This window comes from Hypoxylon trugodes (assembly GCF_022578975.1).
Source record: "Hypoxylon trugodes strain CBS 135444 unplaced genomic scaffold F4822scaffold_2, whole genome shotgun sequence".
Lineage (NCBI taxonomy): Eukaryota > Fungi > Ascomycota > Sordariomycetes > Xylariales > Hypoxylaceae > Hypoxylon > Hypoxylon trugodes.
Window position 1 is genome coordinate 411795 of NW_026250017.1, and position 20263 is coordinate 432057.

Below are 20263 nucleotides of genomic sequence, written 5' to 3' on the forward strand. Positions count from 1 at the left end.
TCTAAAAACGTCGTATAACGAAAAATACATATTAAATTGCATACAGCAATGCTCACCGCCGTTACGCGAAGTGGTTAGCGCATAGCGGTCCGTTCCGAGATTATCGCGCCTAAGGTCACTATTGCTCACTAGCGTACCTGTAAGGAGGTCATGTCTCGGGCTTCTAAGGCGATTAAATTCACCCAGGTTTCTGGTAAGCTATCACATATCATCCCCCGGGGCGGGTGACTTACAGTAGTGTGAAGAACCATACGCCAGTTCCAGACTATATGACCTACCCATGCAGTGGGGTTAATCAGGGATATCGGGATTTGGTCACTCTCCGATATTATCGCGTGGCGACCTGAACGGAGTCGATGAGACAGATGAAACTCCATCGCAGGGGCTCAATCTCGGTGACAAGTGATGTTATACTGTAAGGGCTAGGTATTGCATCGGTAACTGATTCGATCCGCTCGAGCTAGGCCTAAAAAAAAAACAGAAGGCACCTTATTCGATAATCCTATTACCTTCCACTTCGACTTAGGATTTCTAGCTCTATACTCCTGCTACTCCGATAAGTAGGTACATAGAGTTTGATGAGATGGAGCCAGAATTCTACTCATTGGCGGATATACTAGCTGTTGCTAATATCCACCCCTTTTACGTCTTTGATGTTAAGTACCCTCCTAACACGCACATCATCCAAATCGCGAGGAAACGGGCCCTGAAGCAAGTGACAGAGGAAGACCTGAAACTGCAGCCATTGCTCCGGAAGAAGAGTCTGTAAGTAGGCCAGTCAGCAAAGTTCTCAATTCCCAGATCTGATATTATTCAGTTATACCACTATCAGGAGGCTCATAGATGATACAAGCCCTCTGAATACGTTTCGCCAAGGCATCTATGCCAGCATAAGTGGTGGAGCTTCTGAGTCGAAGCCACTATTCTTCGCAACAGATGTTCATGAGAACCGAAGGCACCGGGCCTATTTCGGCCGGTTCCTTCATATGACCGGAGTCGTCAAGCCTGGAGATTGGGTTCTGTCGGTCCACGCCGCTGGTGAACTCTACCGGTAACTGCCCCTCCCTATGCAAGCAGGCCGAAATTACCTGTTAACATTTAGATTATCAGATCCCTAGATCTCACACTAGAGATACTCGAAAACGCCGGGGCCTCGGTGCTGAGCGCCGGGAATCACATGTCGCCCGCCGAAGTGTGTACACTTCTAGCAGACTACCACGTCAATGTGTTAAGCGGTGCTAGCAGCCAAGTGGTACATGTGGTACACCACATTTCCACCCTTCCCGACGAGAAGAGAGCCCAGATCAAGCTTGACAAGATCATTTATACATCGGAAACTCTCACTCGAGCCCAGAGGGGGCACATATATGCCATTCTTGGTCCTGTCAAAATCTGCTCTATGCTAGGCAGTGCAGAAGCGGGTCCATGGGCAATCAGCAACCCCGACTTGATTGAAAACGACATCACCGCAAGCCATGCGAACTTCATTTTCGATACACGCGCTACCTTGATTGAGACCCTTTCTGCGAGTGTTCTGCAAGATGATCCTAATCCTAACTCCGTGCCCGATGGAAGGTTAGGCATCATCGCACAAACGTCTCTCACTCGTCTTCGAAATCCCTTAGTGCGCTATCTCACTGGTGATATTGGCTCGCTTCATCCCCTACCCGATGATACTCGTTCCATGATCCCCAAGGAAGATTGGCCATATTTGCGTGTTCTGCGGCTCGCAGGTCGCGATCGCCGATTCAGCTTCGAGTGGGATGGGGATTATGTTGAATTCGAGGAGCTGACATTTTTGATTGAGAGCCCTGAGTGTGGGGTTCTACAGTGGCAGGTTGTCCTGGATAAGATGCAGCCCTCTCTGGAGTCATCGCTAGAAATCCGTTTGCTTTGTTCCCCAAGGGAGAATGAGAGTCTGTTGATATACGAGTACGTTCTTATTGATCGAATAAGAGCGTTCTTCCATGTTTATTCTGCGAATGAACATAGATTCCATATCGTTCTTGTTAAAAATCTCGACGATTTCGAAAGAAGTACCACTGGAAGAAAAGTTATCAAGTTCATAGATCGATATAATTAGATTTTGGATGCCACGCTGTGTGAAGCAAGGGATGCTACACAGAACTGACAATCAGCGTCGCACCAAAGTCTCCGAAGGTAAAAGGAACGATTGTCATTAAAATCCCGCTGTTGATAACGATACAGGTCGCTATCCCCTAATGTTTATATCATGAAATCATCAGGTCATCATCCATAGTCCTTACCGCTAATAAAATCCCCTCAATAAAACCACATTTTCGGGACCTCTACCACCAACTCAATAATAGAGGAGTCCTTTCATTGAGTGCGCTTCTGGTGTTTTCGCCCTTAGCATTTTCACCCTCAGCGTCCTCGCCCTCATCTTGGTCGCCCTCTTCGAGATTCTGGGGAGTATCTTCCCTTTGAGGCATACGTAAGTATTTTCCACCGTCAACATTTTTGACAGCGAACCTTCCCTTCTCTCGAGCAGATATAAAGAATTGTTGGTTTTCTTCGAAGCTCCTGCCCCCGGTTTCGGGCGAGTATCGCCAGGTTAGTAGCCCCGCAATCGTATTGGTAACAGCAAACACCAAGAACAACCAGTATTTCAGATTATTGAAGCCAATTGGGGTGAGGAACGTAATGGCGAAGTTGGCCAGGCCCCATATGATAACACTGATTGAGCTACCTTGCGCGCGCGCACTGTTGGGATAAATCTCTGTCGGGATCAACCAGACAGTCGTCAGCCAGCTCACGCCGAAAATAGCTGTCGACACGCAGAGTATAATCGAACCGATGATTTCCACGGGCAATTGAGGCTTGCGAAAGATGTCTACCGAGATACCGCCCAAAATTGTTAACAGGCCAAAACAGACCGCCAACCCCAGTGAGCCCCATAGCATCAGTTTCCTTCGGCCCACAACATCGATGGTTTTCCAAGCAACGGTCATCATGCCGGTGTAAAATATGTAATTTCCGAGTGTCGCGTATTCCGCAATGCGCACTTTTAGGCCTAAAAGCTCGAATATCTGAGGTCCGTATACAGAGACGGCCCCATAACCCGTCAAAGCCTGGTTAATCTGACCCATCACAGTGATCGCGGTCGGATGAGATTGGCTCCCGAAAAACATTTCGTAGTACCCTAGCTTGTCTTGTTCCTCTTCTTCGTTGGCTCTGTGGAGTTGTTCAAACATTTCTTCGGCCTGATCTTGACCGTGGAGGCCAGTAAGAGCATCTAGTGCACCATCTAACCTCTCGTGGCTGATCAACCATCGCGGCGATTCCGGTAAGCTCCTAACTATGGATAGCAGCAACCAAGGGAAGATTTGCATAAAGATGATTGGGATTCTCCAGGCCCATTGGTTGTTTTTCCCGAGTCCGATAGTGAGAAATAGGTTGAGCGCGAATGCTAGCAATAATCCGAAAATATTCGCTTGGAATTCTTTTGCCACTATAAGAAATCTAGAATCAGTACCTAATTACCTATCTTTCGACTGTATGAAATGCACTCACAGGCACTTCCACGAGCGCCATCCTTAGAGAGCTCGGAGCTGTAGACAGGTATGACGGCGTCAATCCCCCCAACACCCAGTCCCAACACGAAGCGTCCAATGAGCATAAGACGCAAAGACCATCCTTTCCAGGTATCGTCCTCCTTAATCGGATAAATACCAGGAATGAACATGAGGAGATTTCCGAATATGCTGGCGAAAAGGCACATAACTACAGCCCATTTACGCCCGCGGCTGTCGGCAAAATGCGAAGCGACGATGGCGCCAAATGTGCATCCGATGTAATATATAGCGACGATGACACCAAGTAAAATAGATGTATCCTCTATGCCCATGGTACTAAGATAAGAGTAGTTGGTGTTGACCATGGACATCATGCCTTGATCGTACCCGTATAGAGCGATAGCCAGGCTGGAGAAGACGACGATAGCGGTCTTCTGTGATACCCATGGTTTCGGTGTCTCCGTCTCATCGGCGCCGGGTTCGGGTGGTGGATTCGGCATCGTCGCTGACGGCTGCTTTGGCGATGATACCTAGCCAAACCACAACGATTGGCTCCGCAAGGAGTTATGTATAATGAATGAAATGGAATAAAGAAATACTATTTGATAAAAGTATAGGGGGATTAAAGAAAAGTTAGCATAGTTGAGAAAGCATACAACCGCCGTCAAAGTTGAAGGATGCTGTTAGCCACTAGTCTCAACCTCGGTCTCAAGCTATATAAGTGAGAAAAAGAAGCTGTTTAAAGAATAGATCTAGAATTCATCGAGAATCCAATACCTATCTCCCAACTCGATGTGGGGGTAAGTGCTAACACTGTCTCATGATCCACCCTTGATCGTAACTCCTAGTGCATGTCGAGTATCGCGAGCTACGTCAAGGGCGTCCCTAATACGGTAATTCATCTATCCTGGAGTTGAGAAGTTACGGGTACAACTTTCGTTGATTGGGCGTCGCAACTCCAGATATGACATCACTGTATGTACCTACCCTTCTAAACTGTACCAGGTTTACAGCACAGATTGGGGAGTTGACTGGTACCCCAAACGCTAACGCGTTCCGCTATCCGTCCGACGGCATTGAGTTAGATATTTTATCTTCAAAGTTTTCTCGCTCTTTTAGCATGTGAAAATAAAGTCGACCGTATGAACGGATATTGTATTGAAAGACGGCGCGATATATTTTGGGGAAAGGAAAAAAAGTTGGTCATTCTAAGATTTTCGCGTTCAAAGCACAGACTAGAATAATATATATGGGCATGACGTCAGCATGTTATTATGTAATATATTGTTTACTTTAAAATCTTATTTATTATAAGCATGAAGATTGCGGCGCGCAGATTACGAACTTTTACTTCATTTCATCTAAGCTTAATGCTCCTAAGATTATATCGACCTTCCGATAAGTCAGAACCGAGTTCTCCATTCATCATGGCGGAAACATATGCCTCGCCGACTACGACCATATGATCTTCCATTTCGCGCAATATCAGAGGGACATGGCAACCCTTGAAGATGGTAACCTGGTCGTTTTCCTGGATTTCTGGAGGTCCAAGTCCCATTCGACCCCTTCTGGTGATAAAGAATCTCCGGCCGGTAACTGCTCTAGTGACGGCGTCGGAATAGTGCTGCACAAATTTAGACCGAGCCTTCCCCGGGCCCTTAATAAAGGGATCGAATGCTCTACCAAATGATGCCATAGCCAAGTTACCCGTATGGTCCTTATCCATTATAATGATCTTCCAAAATAAACTCATGGTTATGCGATCAACGCGCTCGGCCGCAAGCCTCTCCCAGCGTTGTATCGTTGATATGTCGATATGAGTCTGCGCAACGGCATCATCAAAGAAGTCGATCGTATCAACTACCCATCCTTCGGCTGTTAAAATTGAAGGATACTCAGCCAGATCCACCACAGCATCCGTTCTGCCTGAAGCCCTATGAAAGTGGCCGCCAACTTCCTCACTGTTCAGTGGACGGAGGGTGTTCAAACCCCGCCAATCCGGTAACCAGCTTGGTACGGAAGAACCCGAAATAGATAACCGACCCGATGAGATAATATCCAAATTGCGATGATTAGTTGCCATGAACTCAACTAGATCAAGAAACACTTCTTGGACGGGCTTCGTATAGTCGGGGATGATCTCGTCAGGCGATATATCTGAAGCCATACCGAGAAGAGCATATAACTTGTCGCGCGAGTCGGTCGCTTGATAATCTTGGGTGCATTGTACCAAACGAACAAGTGGCATGCTCCTATTTCGTCTAAAATGTTCTAACACTGTGAATTTTTGATACCCACAATCCCGGACCATAGATGCTAAGGGGTGAATGAGAAATTCAGCTAGTTGAATAGCCCGACAGAGGTTCTCTAGCATTACCCAGGGGAAGATAGTGGTACCTAGTAGAACCACAAGTTCTCGTGCAGCGACAACTTCCTGTACTATCCATATCCGTTTCCACCAAGGCCGTGCGAACAATTCGCATAATCCCCGCAGCGATTCTTCGGGATAGTTGAAGAGATTCTTCTTTCCCCGACTCCAATTGCACCTGAGGATCATCTCTAGTGTGGAAAATACGCTGCCAGTAGCTTCACCAAGCCATACCACGACAGAGGATGCCGAAGAAAATATCCGTTTCATCATATGTACTTGATGATTCCTCTCTTGGATATTCTCTTGGTCGATACAGATTGCGTCGATCCATAACCGTCGCAGTTCAGTCGGCGACCTCAATCTCGTCAAGGCAACATCTAAATTCTTCGTAATACCAAGAGATTTACCGTCAACGGTAATCTCATTGGTCTTCTGGAGATCACCCCATGTATACGATAAAGCGTCATACGACTCTTGGGTGTATTCAATACGATTGCAATCAAAGCCTAGAACAGGGTTCTCTATATAAAACTCTCTACTCCCCTGTTAGCCCGAAAGAATTCTACGTTACAGCGGAGGCGATACTAACCTCCCATGGAACGACCTTCTCACTGACTCCTTTCTCGACTCAAAAAGTCTCCACTCCCAAATATCACCACCGGCATCCGCAGATTTTATAGATTGATTGTGTCCTCCCGATTGCGCTTCGAATATATCGAGGATCCTTCTTGTATTGCGTAGAAATTTTACCTGTGGCTGTCCCCGATCCGACGAAAACGACAAAGTTAGTGAAATGTCCGGAGGGAGTCGGATGTGCCTGATCGACCCTTCTAGCTTCTCCGACCCTGCGCCTGGGTGTAGAGTCAAGATTCGGATTTCATCGGGATGGAGTACTTGTGAGTAGGCAAATTTATTCATTGCCGTATGCCCAACAATTCAAGGTTCGCAGATTCATTCGTAGGCAACCCCCTCTCAATCACATTTTCCGAAATAGCGGTAAATTGTGCGTGTCCCTTGTTAGTGCCGTGAGAAGAGGTCCACTAATAGGAACACTCAGATTCCATTCAACGTGACGACTCCAAGTCGCCGATCTATCATTATGGAGCTTTATGTGTGATTACTGCCCTTTCGTCAGTTCCCAAGAGACACCATTTCCCGGGTCAAAAGAGATGACCAATAATTGAGAAATCCGTTCCCTCATGGTGATGGGAAATACACACCTCTTATCCTTTCCCCTCTCACCCCCCACATTCCCCCTGCAGTGGGCGTTCGTCATGCATGAGATGTAGATCTTCTAACCAATTGGATCGTACGATGCTTCCAGCTTAACCGCCCTGTGTACCCTATATTCCGAGCTATATTGATATGGGTAGGGGAACTATTGGGGTTGATTACAGGGGTATGATTTCGAACGCACGGTACCTACGCACACCTGAATTCTCTGAATATCCTCAAGGTCATGACTAGCTATCTGTTGAGTAAACCATACGTGGCTCTATGAGTAGTCCTTGTCTGCCCGCGATTTCCAAAACCAGCGAGTGCGGTACTAAATTACGTTGTTAGAAGCTCATGTGTAGATAGGATCTACCTAGGTACATGTAGTTCGTTAGCAGCATCCACACCAAAGCACCCATATTGAAGTCAACAGATTATTCATATTATTCAATTCAAATCGCATTTCAGTAGCATTCCATCTCAGGGACGAGACAGGCCTCCCAATCGTAAAATGTGCCCGAAAAAGGCATCGCAGAGGCCGCCGTCCGCATCCCCAATGATACCCCGTAAAACGCCACCAGGCCTAGCGGCCACGCCTCTTCCATAAAAGCAGTTTCATCGCAAATGAATTGATGCCACTTGTCTTCCCCCTTCAATCCACTCAACCAACAAACCACCTAACAACATGTCCCGAACAATTCATCGTACCCTCGGCCTTCACCTTCCCACCATGCTGGCCGGCAAACCGGTTGATGGATTCACCAACAACATCCACAATATCCTGATTATTCACCGAGAACGAGAATTGCGACGTATCGCTATCTGTTTCACGCGCGATGCCGAAACCACATTTTCCTAGGTACATCTCGTCGCGATAACCGGCCGGTTGGCCCGTGAAGTCGACACCCCAGTCACCTGCATCTGTGAGGATGCTTTGGCATGTCTGTTGGCAGTCTGATGAGGATGGCGCTGAGGAAGAGGAGGATGTGGTTACGTCTGTGTATGATATCGGTGTGCAGTACCCCGCGACGGACTTATCGCCGGCGCAAGAGTCTGCTCGTTGCGCGAGCCACGATGGGGCTGCTGCTGCTAATGTGGTGAGCAGCGCCGGTAAGAGGATTGTTGCGCGAAGCATTTTCTTGCGTCAAAGTCTCGGCAGCGTGTTGAATATGAAGCTCAATGCTTTTTCGCACAAGATCGCGGTGCTGGTGAAGGTAAGTTGATCGATTTCACAGGCGGAGGAAACATGTTTATATGCTAAATGGAAGATGTGCCCTATCCAAGTATCCTCGCTACCACATTGACAGGGCTAGTTGGTAGATACGCATGTGATGTGACGATGAAAGATCTCCACAGGCGTGACAGACCCGACAGAGGCGGACTTGCACATCACAAACGTGACCAATCAGGTTGTCAGGTCGCCAGTAATGTTGAACGAATCAGGGAGCAAAAGTCGGTACTCCCAACGACATCCTATTCTGGAGTAGTCACCAACACATAGGGACCCCATTGTCTTAAAATTGATTGTGTTTGTGATTGCGGGATATGGAGTTGCCTGCTCGTCGAAATAACCAATTCATCCCAAATGCCATTTCTAGGGGCGAAGTGGAAACTGCTGCAAACTTCCTGAAGCCATTCAGACCTATATATAGGTTGGTTTTACGTTATAACCTGGATGTTGCTCCCTGTTTGCATATATATTTCTACAATCAGCTTCGGTGCAGCCTAGTTACCAGGTATTTGGGTACCCTGCGGTGGTCAGCTCTGTGCCGCAAGGGACTGCCGTGCCGTACTGAAACCCTTACAGATTATATTAACGTTATATTAACACAGCCATCGTTTGGAAATACTACCATCTTTAAAGGCCCCGAGTGTATTTTCGGTTTTCGGCAGGGTCCCGAGGGGTGGTTCATGCAGCCCTATAAGCCATTTGCGAAACTCCGTCATCGCACAAGCTAATCAAACCAGGTCGTTAATATCTCAGGACAAATAGGAAGTATAATTAAAGAGCTTTATTTGCCCCCATCAATCGTACGAGTATCAAACCTGACTCCATAAACTTTTTATTCGGTCCTAGCATCCAATGCGCCTGACTCCACCCTTCGCCGCGTTACACGGGCATCGCCGGATCGAGAATCCGCGCAGACCCGTGCATAACAGATGCAAATCAAATTTAACGTTACAGATAGAAAGTAGACCCCCGCCATAGCCGAACCATGCACGCCATCGGCAAGTAGGCATCCGTGAGCAGAGACTCATAAGTCTGTGTATTGAGTTTACCTTTATCTAGGGCGCAATATTTCCATCCCAAGCCAACGAGCCATTTCGTCCTGGTCACGAAATAGACATGCGCCCTACTGGTGAGGCTGGAAAAGGCGCCGATAGATTGAATGAACCAACAGCCAGCCTTATTTCCGTTAGCCACCTCCTTTTCCGAGGGAGTATCAATCACACTTACCTGAATAGTTTCCCTTTCCCAACTCCGAAACTTGCCCCCATATTATCATCAGCCCAAGTACGATAGTATGAGGCTTTATAGCCCCTTTAAAGCTAGTTCCAGCTCCAAATTTTGCTTCTCGCAAGCCGCGCAAATTGGTTCCTCGATGAGTTGCTTCAGCACCTTGCAGCTCTTCTTCCTCGCGCAGGGGACAGAATTCTCGTACGGTTTACAACCGCATTTATAAACGATGATAATCTTGCACATCTTGTTGGTTACTCAGTATACTTGCGAGTAGTTTATGATCGGTTAATCGTGGGGTCGCAGTTGATCGAAGTGGTTGGCTCCGAAGTTGGATGTTGGGAGGACGTTTTATAGTGACAAAAAAAGATCATAGAGTCAATGTACCCACGTATCTTATTTTTTCCTCTATAAAAAGACAACTCACGGTGTTCCCAGACCAATCCATATATATAGTATACCGTGTAATAAAGTTTTTATTTCAACCTGGTGGAAGGATTTCATTTCGCTAGTATAAGCCACATTCGAGCTAGGGCTTGTTACACTGTCAGTCATAGACAGTATTAACACCTTAATATTACTCGGGGTGGCCGGAAAAGTGATAGATCTTTTTTCGTCGCAGCAATAGGGTGAATGCACTGTTCGTGAAAGATGATCGGATCGGATCTTGGAAGATGGGTATCTGCATAGTCTGATAACTTTCGTCCTATTCGTCTCGTCATATCGGAAGTCGCACGAGATCTGTGCAGACTATGATCGCCAAGAAACGCTTCGTGGCAGACCATTGGCATTAATTTGCTCGCTCCTCGTGAGTAAGTGTCAAGGCGACAACTTACTACTGAAACATACCACCGTTTGCGCCCGATGAGTGCAGCATCATGGTAGCACGACACCCATCAATAACCTCTAGTCCGAAAATCGGGTATCGCACTCACGAGAATTTATATCGCTTCTGCCAACAAAGGGTTGCGACATAGCAAGTATCCCTTTATATCAGTCATTTCGCAACATACACACGATACCGACAGGCGACAAAGGAAAAGAAGAGGAAACCCGACAAAACAGGTCTGTTCGGAGGTCCGTCCTCGTCGATCAATTCTCAAGTACAGGACCTCGGTCCCCATAGATCGGATCTTTTTCAAACCACGGCAATTTTCCGATATTTTTCACCTTGGCCTCTTCACCCTTCTTCCCGTAACACATATCCCAATTATAGCCCTTAGGATATGACCCAACCATTTCGAAACCTTCCGACAGGTCTTCCAGAAGGCGGTGTCCAACACCAGCAGGTAAGATTAACACATCGCCTTGCTCAACCTCCTTTTCCACCTTCCCAGGGTTGTTTTCGCCACCAAAGCAAAGTTTCGCTCTGCCTCGGCTGATGCACAATACCTCGTGGGCGGTTGAGTGAAAATGTGTTGTACTATACATAGTGAAACGCCATTGGGGTTCCACGACGCCAACTGTCGTGAGATGTGACTCTATGCCCGATGCGGTGAGCGTTGGTGAAGGGAACACCCCGTGGTAGTGTAACAGAGGCTTATTCTGAATGCTGGTGTTGGGAATGAGATTGTGCGCCGGGATAGAATGGCGAGAAACTCGAAGGGAGGTTAATGGAGTAGGTGTGAGCTTAGGTGCCATTGCGGTAGTGCATTTATCTTGGGTAGGCGGTGGTGAGCTGCTAGATTTCCTTGGATGCGATTAATTGTGAAATGAGTTAGAATGAATTGAGAATAGTTTATTCTTATTTTTATTTTTATTTATTATGTTGTGTTATCGTAGAACTTCATCATCCCCTTGTTAATTTGACGTCATCAAAGTACCTAGGCAGGCAGCGACGCCACGAGCGCCGGCCCCTATAACTCAAGGCTTATACGGCCGTCGCACTAGGCCAGGCACTCTTCGTCCTTCTCATCTTCATTCTCTCTTTCATTCCGAGTCCACCGGCTCGGCGTCCGGCTTTTTGGTAGGTAATAAAAGGAGTTTCTTTTGGAAGGTAAAGCACATGTAGGTACCCGAAATAGCTCGCATTCAATTGGAAGAACGCTGTTGGCACTGGTCACGCTACAAGTCCTATTTTTTCAACCAACAGCAAATGTTCTGCTTCTCTACTTATCACGTCCTCATTATTTATTTTGTGATCGCATAGACATATCATGGACTCTCCGATCGCCAAGTTAGGGCCAGAGATTCTACTAGAAATCTTCGAATGGCTATCTCGAGATCGCAGTGCAACCCTCGTCCCCTCTGTTTTATGCTGTAGAAAGTGGCAGTCTCTGGTTACGCCTGTCCTGTATAGCGACGTCGTTCTGACCAATAATAATATCGCAAAATTCGCAGGGAACTCTCCAGGCCATGAGGTCCGTTCGCTCACAATACGACTAGATCCTATTCTCGTTGACCCCTCCAATCCATCCGAAGCTAAGCAAATAGTCGAGTCCAGGCTCAAAGTGTTGATACTGCTCGGTTTACGGATTCCGAGGATGAGGCCGAAAGCTTTATCCATTTCAATCGACTTTGCAACTCCGCTTACTGCCTCGCGAGAGGTCTCTTCCATCCTAGACCACTTGCCTACTTGCTGTACAAGCTTGGAAGTCCATGTGTCCGATGTGAGACATGGCGGCGTGATCCCGGGTTTTACTGCAGATCCGCGAACCGATGTGCACCTATGTGACACTATCCGTACTATCCTACCTCAATTACAGCATCTACGCCTGCATCTTCCGCGCCTTTGCTCTGCAATATTCTCTTCAGGGCAGCCTAGTCAGAATGCACCCCGTCAAGTCGTCCGCACGCCAATGCTTAAAACCTGCATTATCGACTTTTCCATGCGCCCACCAGGCCCCAGCTCATATTCAGGCGCGTGGGCGATTCCATGCAATGAAGACACCACACAAATTCTCCCTATCCCGCCAGCATCTCAACTACCTTCTGCGCTTCCACCAGTCGTCCCCGTTCTTAAGGACTTCGCTCGTGTTAACTCCGCTAATATTGAGAGGTTTTGGATCATTGACGTGGAGTCGCGAGATCCGAGCTGTCCAAATTCCTGGGCGGCCTGGGTGCGTCGCGATTTTATGACCAATACTAGTTTTCCAATTCCTGCGACTAATATCGGCGGCTTCCGTCTTGATGGGTGGTTAGCAAGGGTACCATCGCCAATAAGTCCAAACAAGACGCAAGATTGGTTAGCAACACCAAGCATTTTACAGTCGCTGGCCGAAGGCAGCACATGGGTAGGAACTACTTCTGGGGCCATCCTGCCGATTACTATGATACGAGAGCATCAAGACATACTTAAGGCACGTACCAGAGAGTCGTTCCAAAAGCAGACCAGAATAAGTTGCATGCTATGGAGAAATGAGGACGAGACGGGCGAGAAGTTACTTCCAAAGGGACCGGGGAAATTAATGCAACAGTGGAACCTGAGTGAAACGACGCCTAATGGCTGGACGAGAGATGCATACCACGGCTCACCTATGGTTCGAATACCGTATGATGAGGTTTAAAGGTAAAATACCTAGGCACCTAATGAAGCAGTTGAAACCCAATGCTTAGAAGTCGATTGAACTAAAATGCATCGTCCTCATGTCTATGCCTAAGAGGATTCAGGCATTATTCGTATCATCAAAATAGCGTGTTTTGGTTTATTTTTTATTCTTTAAGAGACCAGGGTGCCTGTCGTAGGCGGGATGTTTATGTACATATGCAAATATACCTTAGTACTCACCCCTGATTGTTGGTTCATACGTTCCTGTTCACTCACATCTGTTCTGGGCGATTGAATTTGTGATATGTGATCAATTGCGAGTGGACCGCATGGGTTCGCTTCCATCACTTCGGGTCTCCTCGGCCCCCGTCCTAAACACAATTGCCATGCCAAGAAGCTATAAAATGGCCCTTACCCCCGGCGAGAACCTCTCTATTACCTAAACTCCGACGAAGTCTAAAAGCGAATTGGAAGCCTTCGGTGCCGTCCGGCGCCGTTCTATCAAGATGAACACTGTCGACGTAATCAGAGCCAATGTAAATGAGACCTCACGATGTCAGGCATTGAAGCCGATACTGTTCAATAAAGGGTGGCTGCTGTCTACTAGGGGCTACGTAGAATGTATAAATCTAGTGCTAGCTGCACATGCTATTCCGTCGCAGAAAAGAATATGATTCCAATCAATATCTAACTGTAGAATACTCCGCAAGGCGTGACTCTTTCTATCAAACTTCTTCCCCTTCTATTAGTCTCGAATATGCCTTACGAACGAACAGTCATCATCACAGGTGGTACAGTGAACCTAGGCTATTACACTGCCTTGGAGATCGCGAAAACCCACCCCGAGTATCTCGTTATTATTTCATCACGATCCGACAAGGAGAATGCGGCAGAGGCTATTAACAAGGCACTCGGCCAAACCAACACGATATTCATCCCACTCGATCTTTCAAGCGTGCAAAAAGTACGCGCGTACGCCGAAGACTACATTGCGAAGAAATATCCACCGATTCAAGCCCTAGTCCAAAATGCCGCTTTGCAATTCCCCGGTTCCCTGGTCAAGACCGCCGATGGGATCGAAGCTACCTTCGCAATCAGCCACATCGGCCATGCCCTACTCTTCCATCTACTCTGTCCCTATCTTGCGCCGAAAGCTCGAGTCGTCGTTCTATCAAGCGGCACCCATGATCCAGACCAAATTACAGGCGGTATGCCAAAGCCGAATTACATTAGCGCCGAGGATCTCGCACATCCAACTCCTGCCTCCGCCAAGAACCCAGGACGCCAGCGTTACACCGAAAGCAAGCTTGCGAACATACTTTGGACTTACGCTCTCGATAAACGCCTAAAGCAGCGCGTTCCCGACCGAGGTATCACAGTCACGGCATATGATCCGGGATTAATGCCCGGCTCCGGTCTTGCTCGCGAGGCGGGCTGGTTCCCAAGGTTCCTATGGATTCATATTATGCCAAGAATCATTCCACTCCTTAAGATAGTAATTAGTCCAAACATTCGCACACCGAATCAAGCTGGAGTTATACTTGCGCGTCTTGCTATTGGTCAGGATATGGAAGGTGTAAGTGGCAGGTACTATGAAGGCCCGAAGGAAATCAAGTCTAGCAAAGATAGCTATGATGAGGCGAAGCAGGATGATCTTTGGAATTGGACGGTGAATTATCTTGCGAAGGGGGATGAGGAAAAGGAGAGGTTTGAGCAATTGAAGTAGGCGTATGCGCGCGAACAGGGCCACATATTAAATCTTTCCTGTGTAGGATTTCTTCTAATTCAACTACCTAATACTTACCACCGGATCTAATAAAGGAGGGAAAATTAGCCAAAAAGATCGAAAATATAGTAGGAATATGTATTCAAATAAGAATAAGGACTCACACTCCTGAATCTATCACCAAAGAATGTCCATTGACAAAGCTGGCCCCCGGACTTGCTAGAAAGTGAATAACATTCGCAACTTCTTCCGGCATCGCAATGCGGCCAAGGGGCATCGACCTATTGATTATTTCCCCAATGTCGGGTTGCGCATCAAGACCGCGACGGAGCATCGGCGTGTCCGTAAATCCCGGACATACTTCGTTGATCCGAAGACCTGTGTGACGATTCTCTAGGGCTGGTAACACGATCAAGATCAGTAACTCCGGAGCAGTGTAACAATCCAGCTAAGTGTAGATGTACCTGCGCACTTAACTATCCCCCGCGCAGCAAATTTGCTTGCTACGTAAGTAACTGACTCAGCCGTCGCAGTGACAGCAGACAACGAAGTGACATTGATGATCGACCCTGGCCCTACACTGCGACGACCACTACGTCCTTCGACATACAACGGCTCCTGATCTTTCATCGCGATAATCTCTTCTTGAAGACAATGCAAGATCCCCCTTGTATTGGTATCGTGTAACAAATCGTACTCCGTTTCATCTACATCTTGGGTTTTGGCCGATGTCTGACGCGGAAGCTAGCAGGTATTGGTTAGCAGCGTGTTACCCGTAATATTACATCCACTAACTCCGGCACTGTTGACCGCATAATCCAACCTGCCGAATCGCTTCTTGACTTCTTCGACCATTGACTTTACTGATGCTCGATCTCTGACATCTACGGCGATAGCGATAGTCTCATAGTCTTTAGCTGTGGCGATGGATTTACTCTTCTCCGACGCTGCCGAGGCCGTATCAAGCGCTAAGTCTGCGAAGGCTACCGCTCGGGCGCCTCTTTCCGCGAAGGTCAACGCCGTTTCGAGACCGATGCCACTACCGGCGCCGACAACTAGAGCCACGCCGTTGACGTCCATTTTGGTATTTGGTCGGCAGTTATAACTAAGGTAGCAATTGATATGAATAATTTGTAGCGATAAGAGAATGAATCATGTAGATTCGATTGCATTTGGCAGAACCGTGAACGAAGCGGCGAGGCTTGTATTACGCGCGTTTTCAGCGTAATGTGCGGGGCCACAATGAGTACCGACGCAAGGGAGCGGCGTAGTGGACGAGGCTTGGGAAATACTATCGCGATTCATTTTACCTTTTTTCATGAGTACATGTCTGTCCATTATTTCGGTTCTAGGCTTGAATGCATCTGCTTGCTGTTTCTTAGGTTATGCTGATAAGTTCAAAGCCCGGGAATATCAAGAACAATGCTCGATGTCATTATGAAAATGATCGGTGAAGAGATCTAATACTATTAGACGGAATGTAGCGTTCTTATCTCCAAAAAGGCTTGCTTGTATACCTACGTTGGTACAACTTCAACATGTATTTAATAAAATTGTCTTTGTGTAACGCTTGATCGTCCCTAAATACGTATTCCAGACAAAGTACATAGAGGTAAGTGATGGGTATCTTATACGCGCTCCGTTGGCAACCCCCGAGGGGACTTGCTGAGATGGAGTAACTAAGAACCCGGGGGCTGTAGGCCAACTATTGATTACGTTCGCAATATTGTATGTCGTAAGTGTCGCGTTATTCTCATTTGTATGGCTGGACTTGAAGGCAGGGTACTTCGGTTCCCACAACGAAACGATTACCATCTCACCGTACGTAAAATCCAATCATTATAATAAAGAGAAAAAGAATTTTACCTCATGCTACGTTATCAATAGTCTCAGGTTAACACCCACTATATCTCCATCATCCTTCTGAATTATGCGGCGGCGGTAGATTAATTCGGGCTAGCTCATTGGGTCCTGAATGTCTTGTACGCAATCACGCAATGTTATCCCCGAGCACGTCACCGTTGGCTTGCAGGGTATCGTCGCAACACCGCGCAATCAACCATAGCACAATGTCGTTATTAAAATGAGGTCTAGTACTTTGGTTCCGGACCTCGCCATCGCTAATCGGCGTCGCTTTCAATTCATTGGCCAGCCGCATCAGCTATGAGCTGAAAGGTTCGCGATATTTAAGAGTTCCCATCTTACCATGCTTGTGAGATGCACCTGTTTTCTAGTGTTAGTTTTTGCTGTATTGTGTAATTGAGAGCTTAACGATGGTGCTCGGCAAGGTGATTGAGACGGCCGATCAGGCCGTCCATGGCGATGAAGAGGCTGCACCTGTCAACGTGGACGAATCTACCGTCGCGGATTGGACCGAAGCTGAAGAGCGTGCTGTGAAACGAAAGTAAGACATTCTCCCAAATATTCATTTTTGTGTGATACTAACCACTGCCAGGCTTGATTTCATTCTCTTGCCGATCTTGGGTCTAGCATTTTTCGCTCTGCAGATGGACCGAGGAAATATCTCGAATGCCCTTACAAGCACCATCACAAAAGACCTTGGTGTCGATACCAATCAGATCAATGCTGGAAACAGTCTTCTATCCGCGGGTATTGTCCTACTAGAGATCCCCTCCAATATCCTATTGCAGCGGATTGGACCCCGAAATTGGCTATCGGGTCAAATTGTAGCATGGGGCCTGGTCGCAACTTTCCAGAATTTCATTACGAATTATGGCGGATATCTTGCTACTCGCCTCTTGCTCGGATTGGTATGTAGGCTGAGTGAAGTTTTGGTACCTTCACACGAAATGCTGATATTGGTGTAGTGTGAGGCGGGGTTCATTCCTGGTTCGTTGTACACGATGTCGACGTGGTACAAGAAATCCGAGTCCAGCTTGCGCATCTCAATATTCTTTTTAGGGAATCTTATTGCGTCAGCCACCACCTCATTAATCGGAGCCGGTATTCTTAGTATGGGAGACCGGTATGGGGTGGCTGGATGGAGATGGCTCTTCATAGGTAAACCTAATTATTCCGTATCCCCTTTTCGTCATGCACTTATAGTCTAACCTTCTTGTAGTGGAGGGAGCTATCACCATCGGTGTGGGCATCATATTCATCCTCTTTCTGCCACCAAAGGTCGGAAACGGCTCACCATTCATAAGTTTCGGCCGGTGGTCGTACTTTAATCGGCGAGAGTCGTATATCCTAGTCCGTCGCGTACTCCTCGACGACCCGGCCAAGACCACCAACCATCTGCGCATCTCGGGTAGCGATGTCTGGGAAACCGTCAAGAACCCAAGGATCCTGGTGCACATCGTGATCACGCTAACAAGCACGATTCCCGTCAATGCGATCAACACGTACGGTCCAAGCGTTATCAAGAGTCTGGGTTACGGCACCGTTCGAGCCAATGCGATGGCGAGTGTTGGTGCTTTCATCGCAGCCATTATGACAGTACTCCTAGCTTGGGTATGCGACACCACGAGAAAGAGGGCGCCGTCGATGTTGATTGGTGCGATATGGAGTATAATCGCATTTACATGTCTGCGAGAGGCATCGAGTTGGACCGCGGGTAGAAAGTATGCAGCGGTCGTCTTCTCGATGGCTATGAACTCCACCATTCACATTCTTAATGTTGGTTGGTTATCGGTGAATTGCCAACGGCCGCAACAACGAAGCATCGCTATGGCGTAAGTTTTTCCTCTTTGGTTATTTCGCTCTCATGTCGCTAACTTCAATATTCAGGATGATCATCATGGGCGCCAATGCTGGTGGTATCGCTGGATCTCAAGTATTCCGTACTCAAGATGCGCCTCTGTACCTGAATGCTTTCACGGCTTGTTTGGTGCTTTCCGCAGTGGTGGCTGTAGAAATCATAGCGCAAAGTACTTGGTACTTCATCAGCAATAAGAAGTTAGATAAAGAAGGAGATGGTCCAATTATTGTCGGAAAGACGGATGAGACTCCCGATGGCCAGAAAGTTGAATTGGTAAGGAAATGGAGGTGGACATGGTAGATAGGACCTTGGGTTTCTTGAATCTTGAAATACGACCGTACGACGGATACAGTACAAGAACTAATAGTAACTATCTAGAACGGCTCTCTGCTAAGAAAGAAAAATTGAATATGTTATACCCGCAGAAAGGGGGATTTCTCATTCCTGGCAATTTTATGTCTTAACTTTCGGAGGTAAAGTGCTATTTCTGAAAGTAATTCTCTGAACAAACAGGAGGTTCGGGAAGTATTCGGGTTTGGCACGCACGGTGCCCATGATTTATGTGGATCATCGATCTAAGCGGTGAACAAGCCAATCGGCTAATTAGGGCAAACTTCGATCCCATATAAATTGTACCTATATATATTAAACTTTCTTGCAAATTCGTCATCAAATCATTGACTCCATCAACGGTTGGAGTTGAATGATCTTGCCGCACAGCGGGCTTGTGGTTTAGTGGTATAATACTCCCTTAGCACGTGATCTACGATGATGATCATCTATCCGATGTTTGTTCTTGAGGTCTGTCTAACTTGGGAGTGGTCCGGGGTTCGATTCCCCGCGAGTCCATCAGTAGAAGGTTAGATTCCTTCTATACCAACTTTTTGACAGTTTTTTTTCATCTTATCCTCTTGTATGAGAGTATTCTTATGTCAATAAATGTTTTACCCAAGACGATACATTCATAGAGTCCTGTATTCCTAACGAAGTCGTTTAACTCGCCGAGTATCATCAACCATGCTAACCACCGGATTCTATGTCATAACCATAGGAATTGAGTATTGTTATTATGTTTGAGATGGAATTGCCTCGGAGAATGATAATCATCGTGGAGTTTATAGTAACACATTGGGTGGAAAGTTGCACGCATACGTAAGGTTTATTGTTATGAGTATCACGCTGGTTCATCTCTCGTATCTATCTATGAAACCCATCGTCCTTCGCTCAGGCTAAGGTAGAGAGGCTTCAATCCTTTCCCGAGGTTCAATCTCGAGAGATCGACTATTAATTCGTTAAGAAAGTGGGTTATGACTTGATTTTGGAGGAGCGTTAAGTCGTCGCTTGGATATAATTGAAACCATCGTGGTCTAGGATGATATTTCGCAAAGGTATAAGAATGCGAATTAGAATCAGGATTCGTATTCGGATTTGCGCTGTCTATGTAAGCAGTAAGAAATCGCGAGACCTCTATGATTGGTGAATTCACATGCAAAACAACATAAAGTCAAGCCACATTTCTGACTACGAATTTTAATGTTATTTCTTGTGGCTTGTCGGGTTCGTATTCGGATTCAAGGGGAAAATGTTCATGTTGCGGTCGAGGAAGGAGGGCCAGAAGCTGAACCCCTGTTTTTGCTTACATCTAGTGCGGGATCTGAGCAATATGATTGGTCAATACCATACAAAGCTTGGACCATTTCTACATTGAAATTGGCCAAGAAATTGGAAAAGGGTCCTACAATCAATTGT

General features: G+C 46.9%; 9 protein-coding genes and 1 non-coding gene across 10 annotated transcripts; 5 read left to right on the plus strand and 5 right to left on the minus strand.

Annotated features, from left to right (window-relative positions):
• Nucleotides 1-480: 480 nt before the first annotated feature.
• Nucleotides 481-2196, plus strand: F4822DRAFT_108410 (uncharacterized protein). Its single transcript, XM_051452425.1, has 3 exons — nucleotides 481-765; nucleotides 818-1051; nucleotides 1111-2196. The coding sequence occupies exons 1-3, from the start codon at nucleotides 584-586 to the stop codon at nucleotides 2081-2083; spliced, it is 1389 nt and encodes a 462-aa protein (XP_051317651.1). The 5' UTR covers nucleotides 481-583; the 3' UTR covers nucleotides 2084-2196.
• On the minus strand, nucleotides 2197-4268 carry F4822DRAFT_108394 (general substrate transporter). The gene is made up of 2 exons (XM_051452424.1): nucleotides 3535-4268; nucleotides 2197-3472 (listed from the first exon to the last, which is right to left on the minus strand). Exons 1-2 carry the CDS (start codon nucleotides 4034-4036, stop codon nucleotides 2310-2312), a joined length of 1665 nt encoding a protein of 554 aa, XP_051317652.1. The 5' UTR covers nucleotides 4037-4268; the 3' UTR covers nucleotides 2197-2309.
• Nucleotides 4269-4805: 537 nt separating this feature from the next.
• Nucleotides 4806-7174, minus strand: F4822DRAFT_108412 (HET-domain-containing protein). The gene is made up of 2 exons (XM_051452426.1): nucleotides 6497-7174; nucleotides 4806-6442 (listed from the first exon to the last, which is right to left on the minus strand). Exons 1-2 carry the CDS (start codon nucleotides 6823-6825, stop codon nucleotides 4894-4896), a joined length of 1878 nt encoding a protein of 625 aa, XP_051317653.1. The 5' UTR covers nucleotides 6826-7174; the 3' UTR covers nucleotides 4806-4893.
• Nucleotides 7175-7356: 182 nt separating this feature from the next.
• F4822DRAFT_108430 (putative necrosis-inducing factor-domain-containing protein) lies at nucleotides 7357-8462 on the minus strand. The gene has a single exon (XM_051452427.1). The coding sequence runs from the start codon at nucleotides 8255-8257 to the stop codon at nucleotides 7784-7786; it is 474 nt and encodes a 157-aa protein (XP_051317654.1). The 5' UTR covers nucleotides 8258-8462; the 3' UTR covers nucleotides 7357-7783.
• Nucleotides 8463-10520: 2058 nt separating this feature from the next.
• F4822DRAFT_108453 (RmlC-like cupin domain-containing protein) lies at nucleotides 10521-11343 on the minus strand. Its single transcript, XM_051452428.1, has one exon. The coding sequence runs from the start codon at nucleotides 11219-11221 to the stop codon at nucleotides 10673-10675; it is 549 nt and encodes a 182-aa protein (XP_051317655.1). The 5' UTR covers nucleotides 11222-11343; the 3' UTR covers nucleotides 10521-10672.
• Nucleotides 11344-11419: 76 nt separating this feature from the next.
• Nucleotides 11420-13327, plus strand: F4822DRAFT_388767 (uncharacterized protein). The gene has a single exon (XM_051456909.1). It carries the CDS (start codon nucleotides 11737-11739, stop codon nucleotides 13084-13086), a length of 1350 nt encoding a protein of 449 aa, XP_051317656.1. The 5' UTR covers nucleotides 11420-11736; the 3' UTR covers nucleotides 13087-13327.
• A 163-nt stretch (nucleotides 13328-13490) lies between these two features.
• Nucleotides 13491-15002, plus strand: F4822DRAFT_108546 (NAD(P)-binding protein). The gene has a single exon (XM_051452429.1). The coding sequence runs from the start codon at nucleotides 13825-13827 to the stop codon at nucleotides 14791-14793; it is 969 nt and encodes a 322-aa protein (XP_051317657.1). The 5' UTR covers nucleotides 13491-13824; the 3' UTR covers nucleotides 14794-15002.
• F4822DRAFT_425104 (oxidoreductase) lies at nucleotides 14954-15873 on the minus strand (the record flags this gene model as incomplete). The annotated part of the gene is made up of 3 exons (XM_051460280.1): nucleotides 14954-15192; nucleotides 15258-15537; nucleotides 15589-15873. 3 exons carry the CDS (start codon nucleotides 15871-15873, stop codon nucleotides 14954-14956), a joined length of 804 nt encoding a protein of 267 aa, XP_051317658.1.
• Nucleotides 15874-16695: 822 nt separating this feature from the next.
• F4822DRAFT_441123 (MFS general substrate transporter) lies at nucleotides 16696-18814 on the plus strand (the record flags this gene model as incomplete). Its single annotated transcript, XM_051462830.1, has 5 exons — nucleotides 16696-17197; nucleotides 17249-17564; nucleotides 17622-17814; nucleotides 17876-18488; nucleotides 18544-18814. The coding sequence occupies exons 1-5, from the start codon at nucleotides 17067-17069 to the stop codon at nucleotides 18812-18814; spliced, it is 1524 nt and encodes a 507-aa protein (XP_051317659.1). The 5' UTR covers nucleotides 16696-17066.
• Nucleotides 18815-19235: 421 nt separating this feature from the next.
• On the plus strand, nucleotides 19236-19363 carry F4822DRAFT_t18. The gene has a single exon. It is a non-coding gene; the product is annotated as a tRNA-Ala (tRNA).
• The last annotated feature ends 900 nt before the right edge of the window (nucleotides 19364-20263 follow it).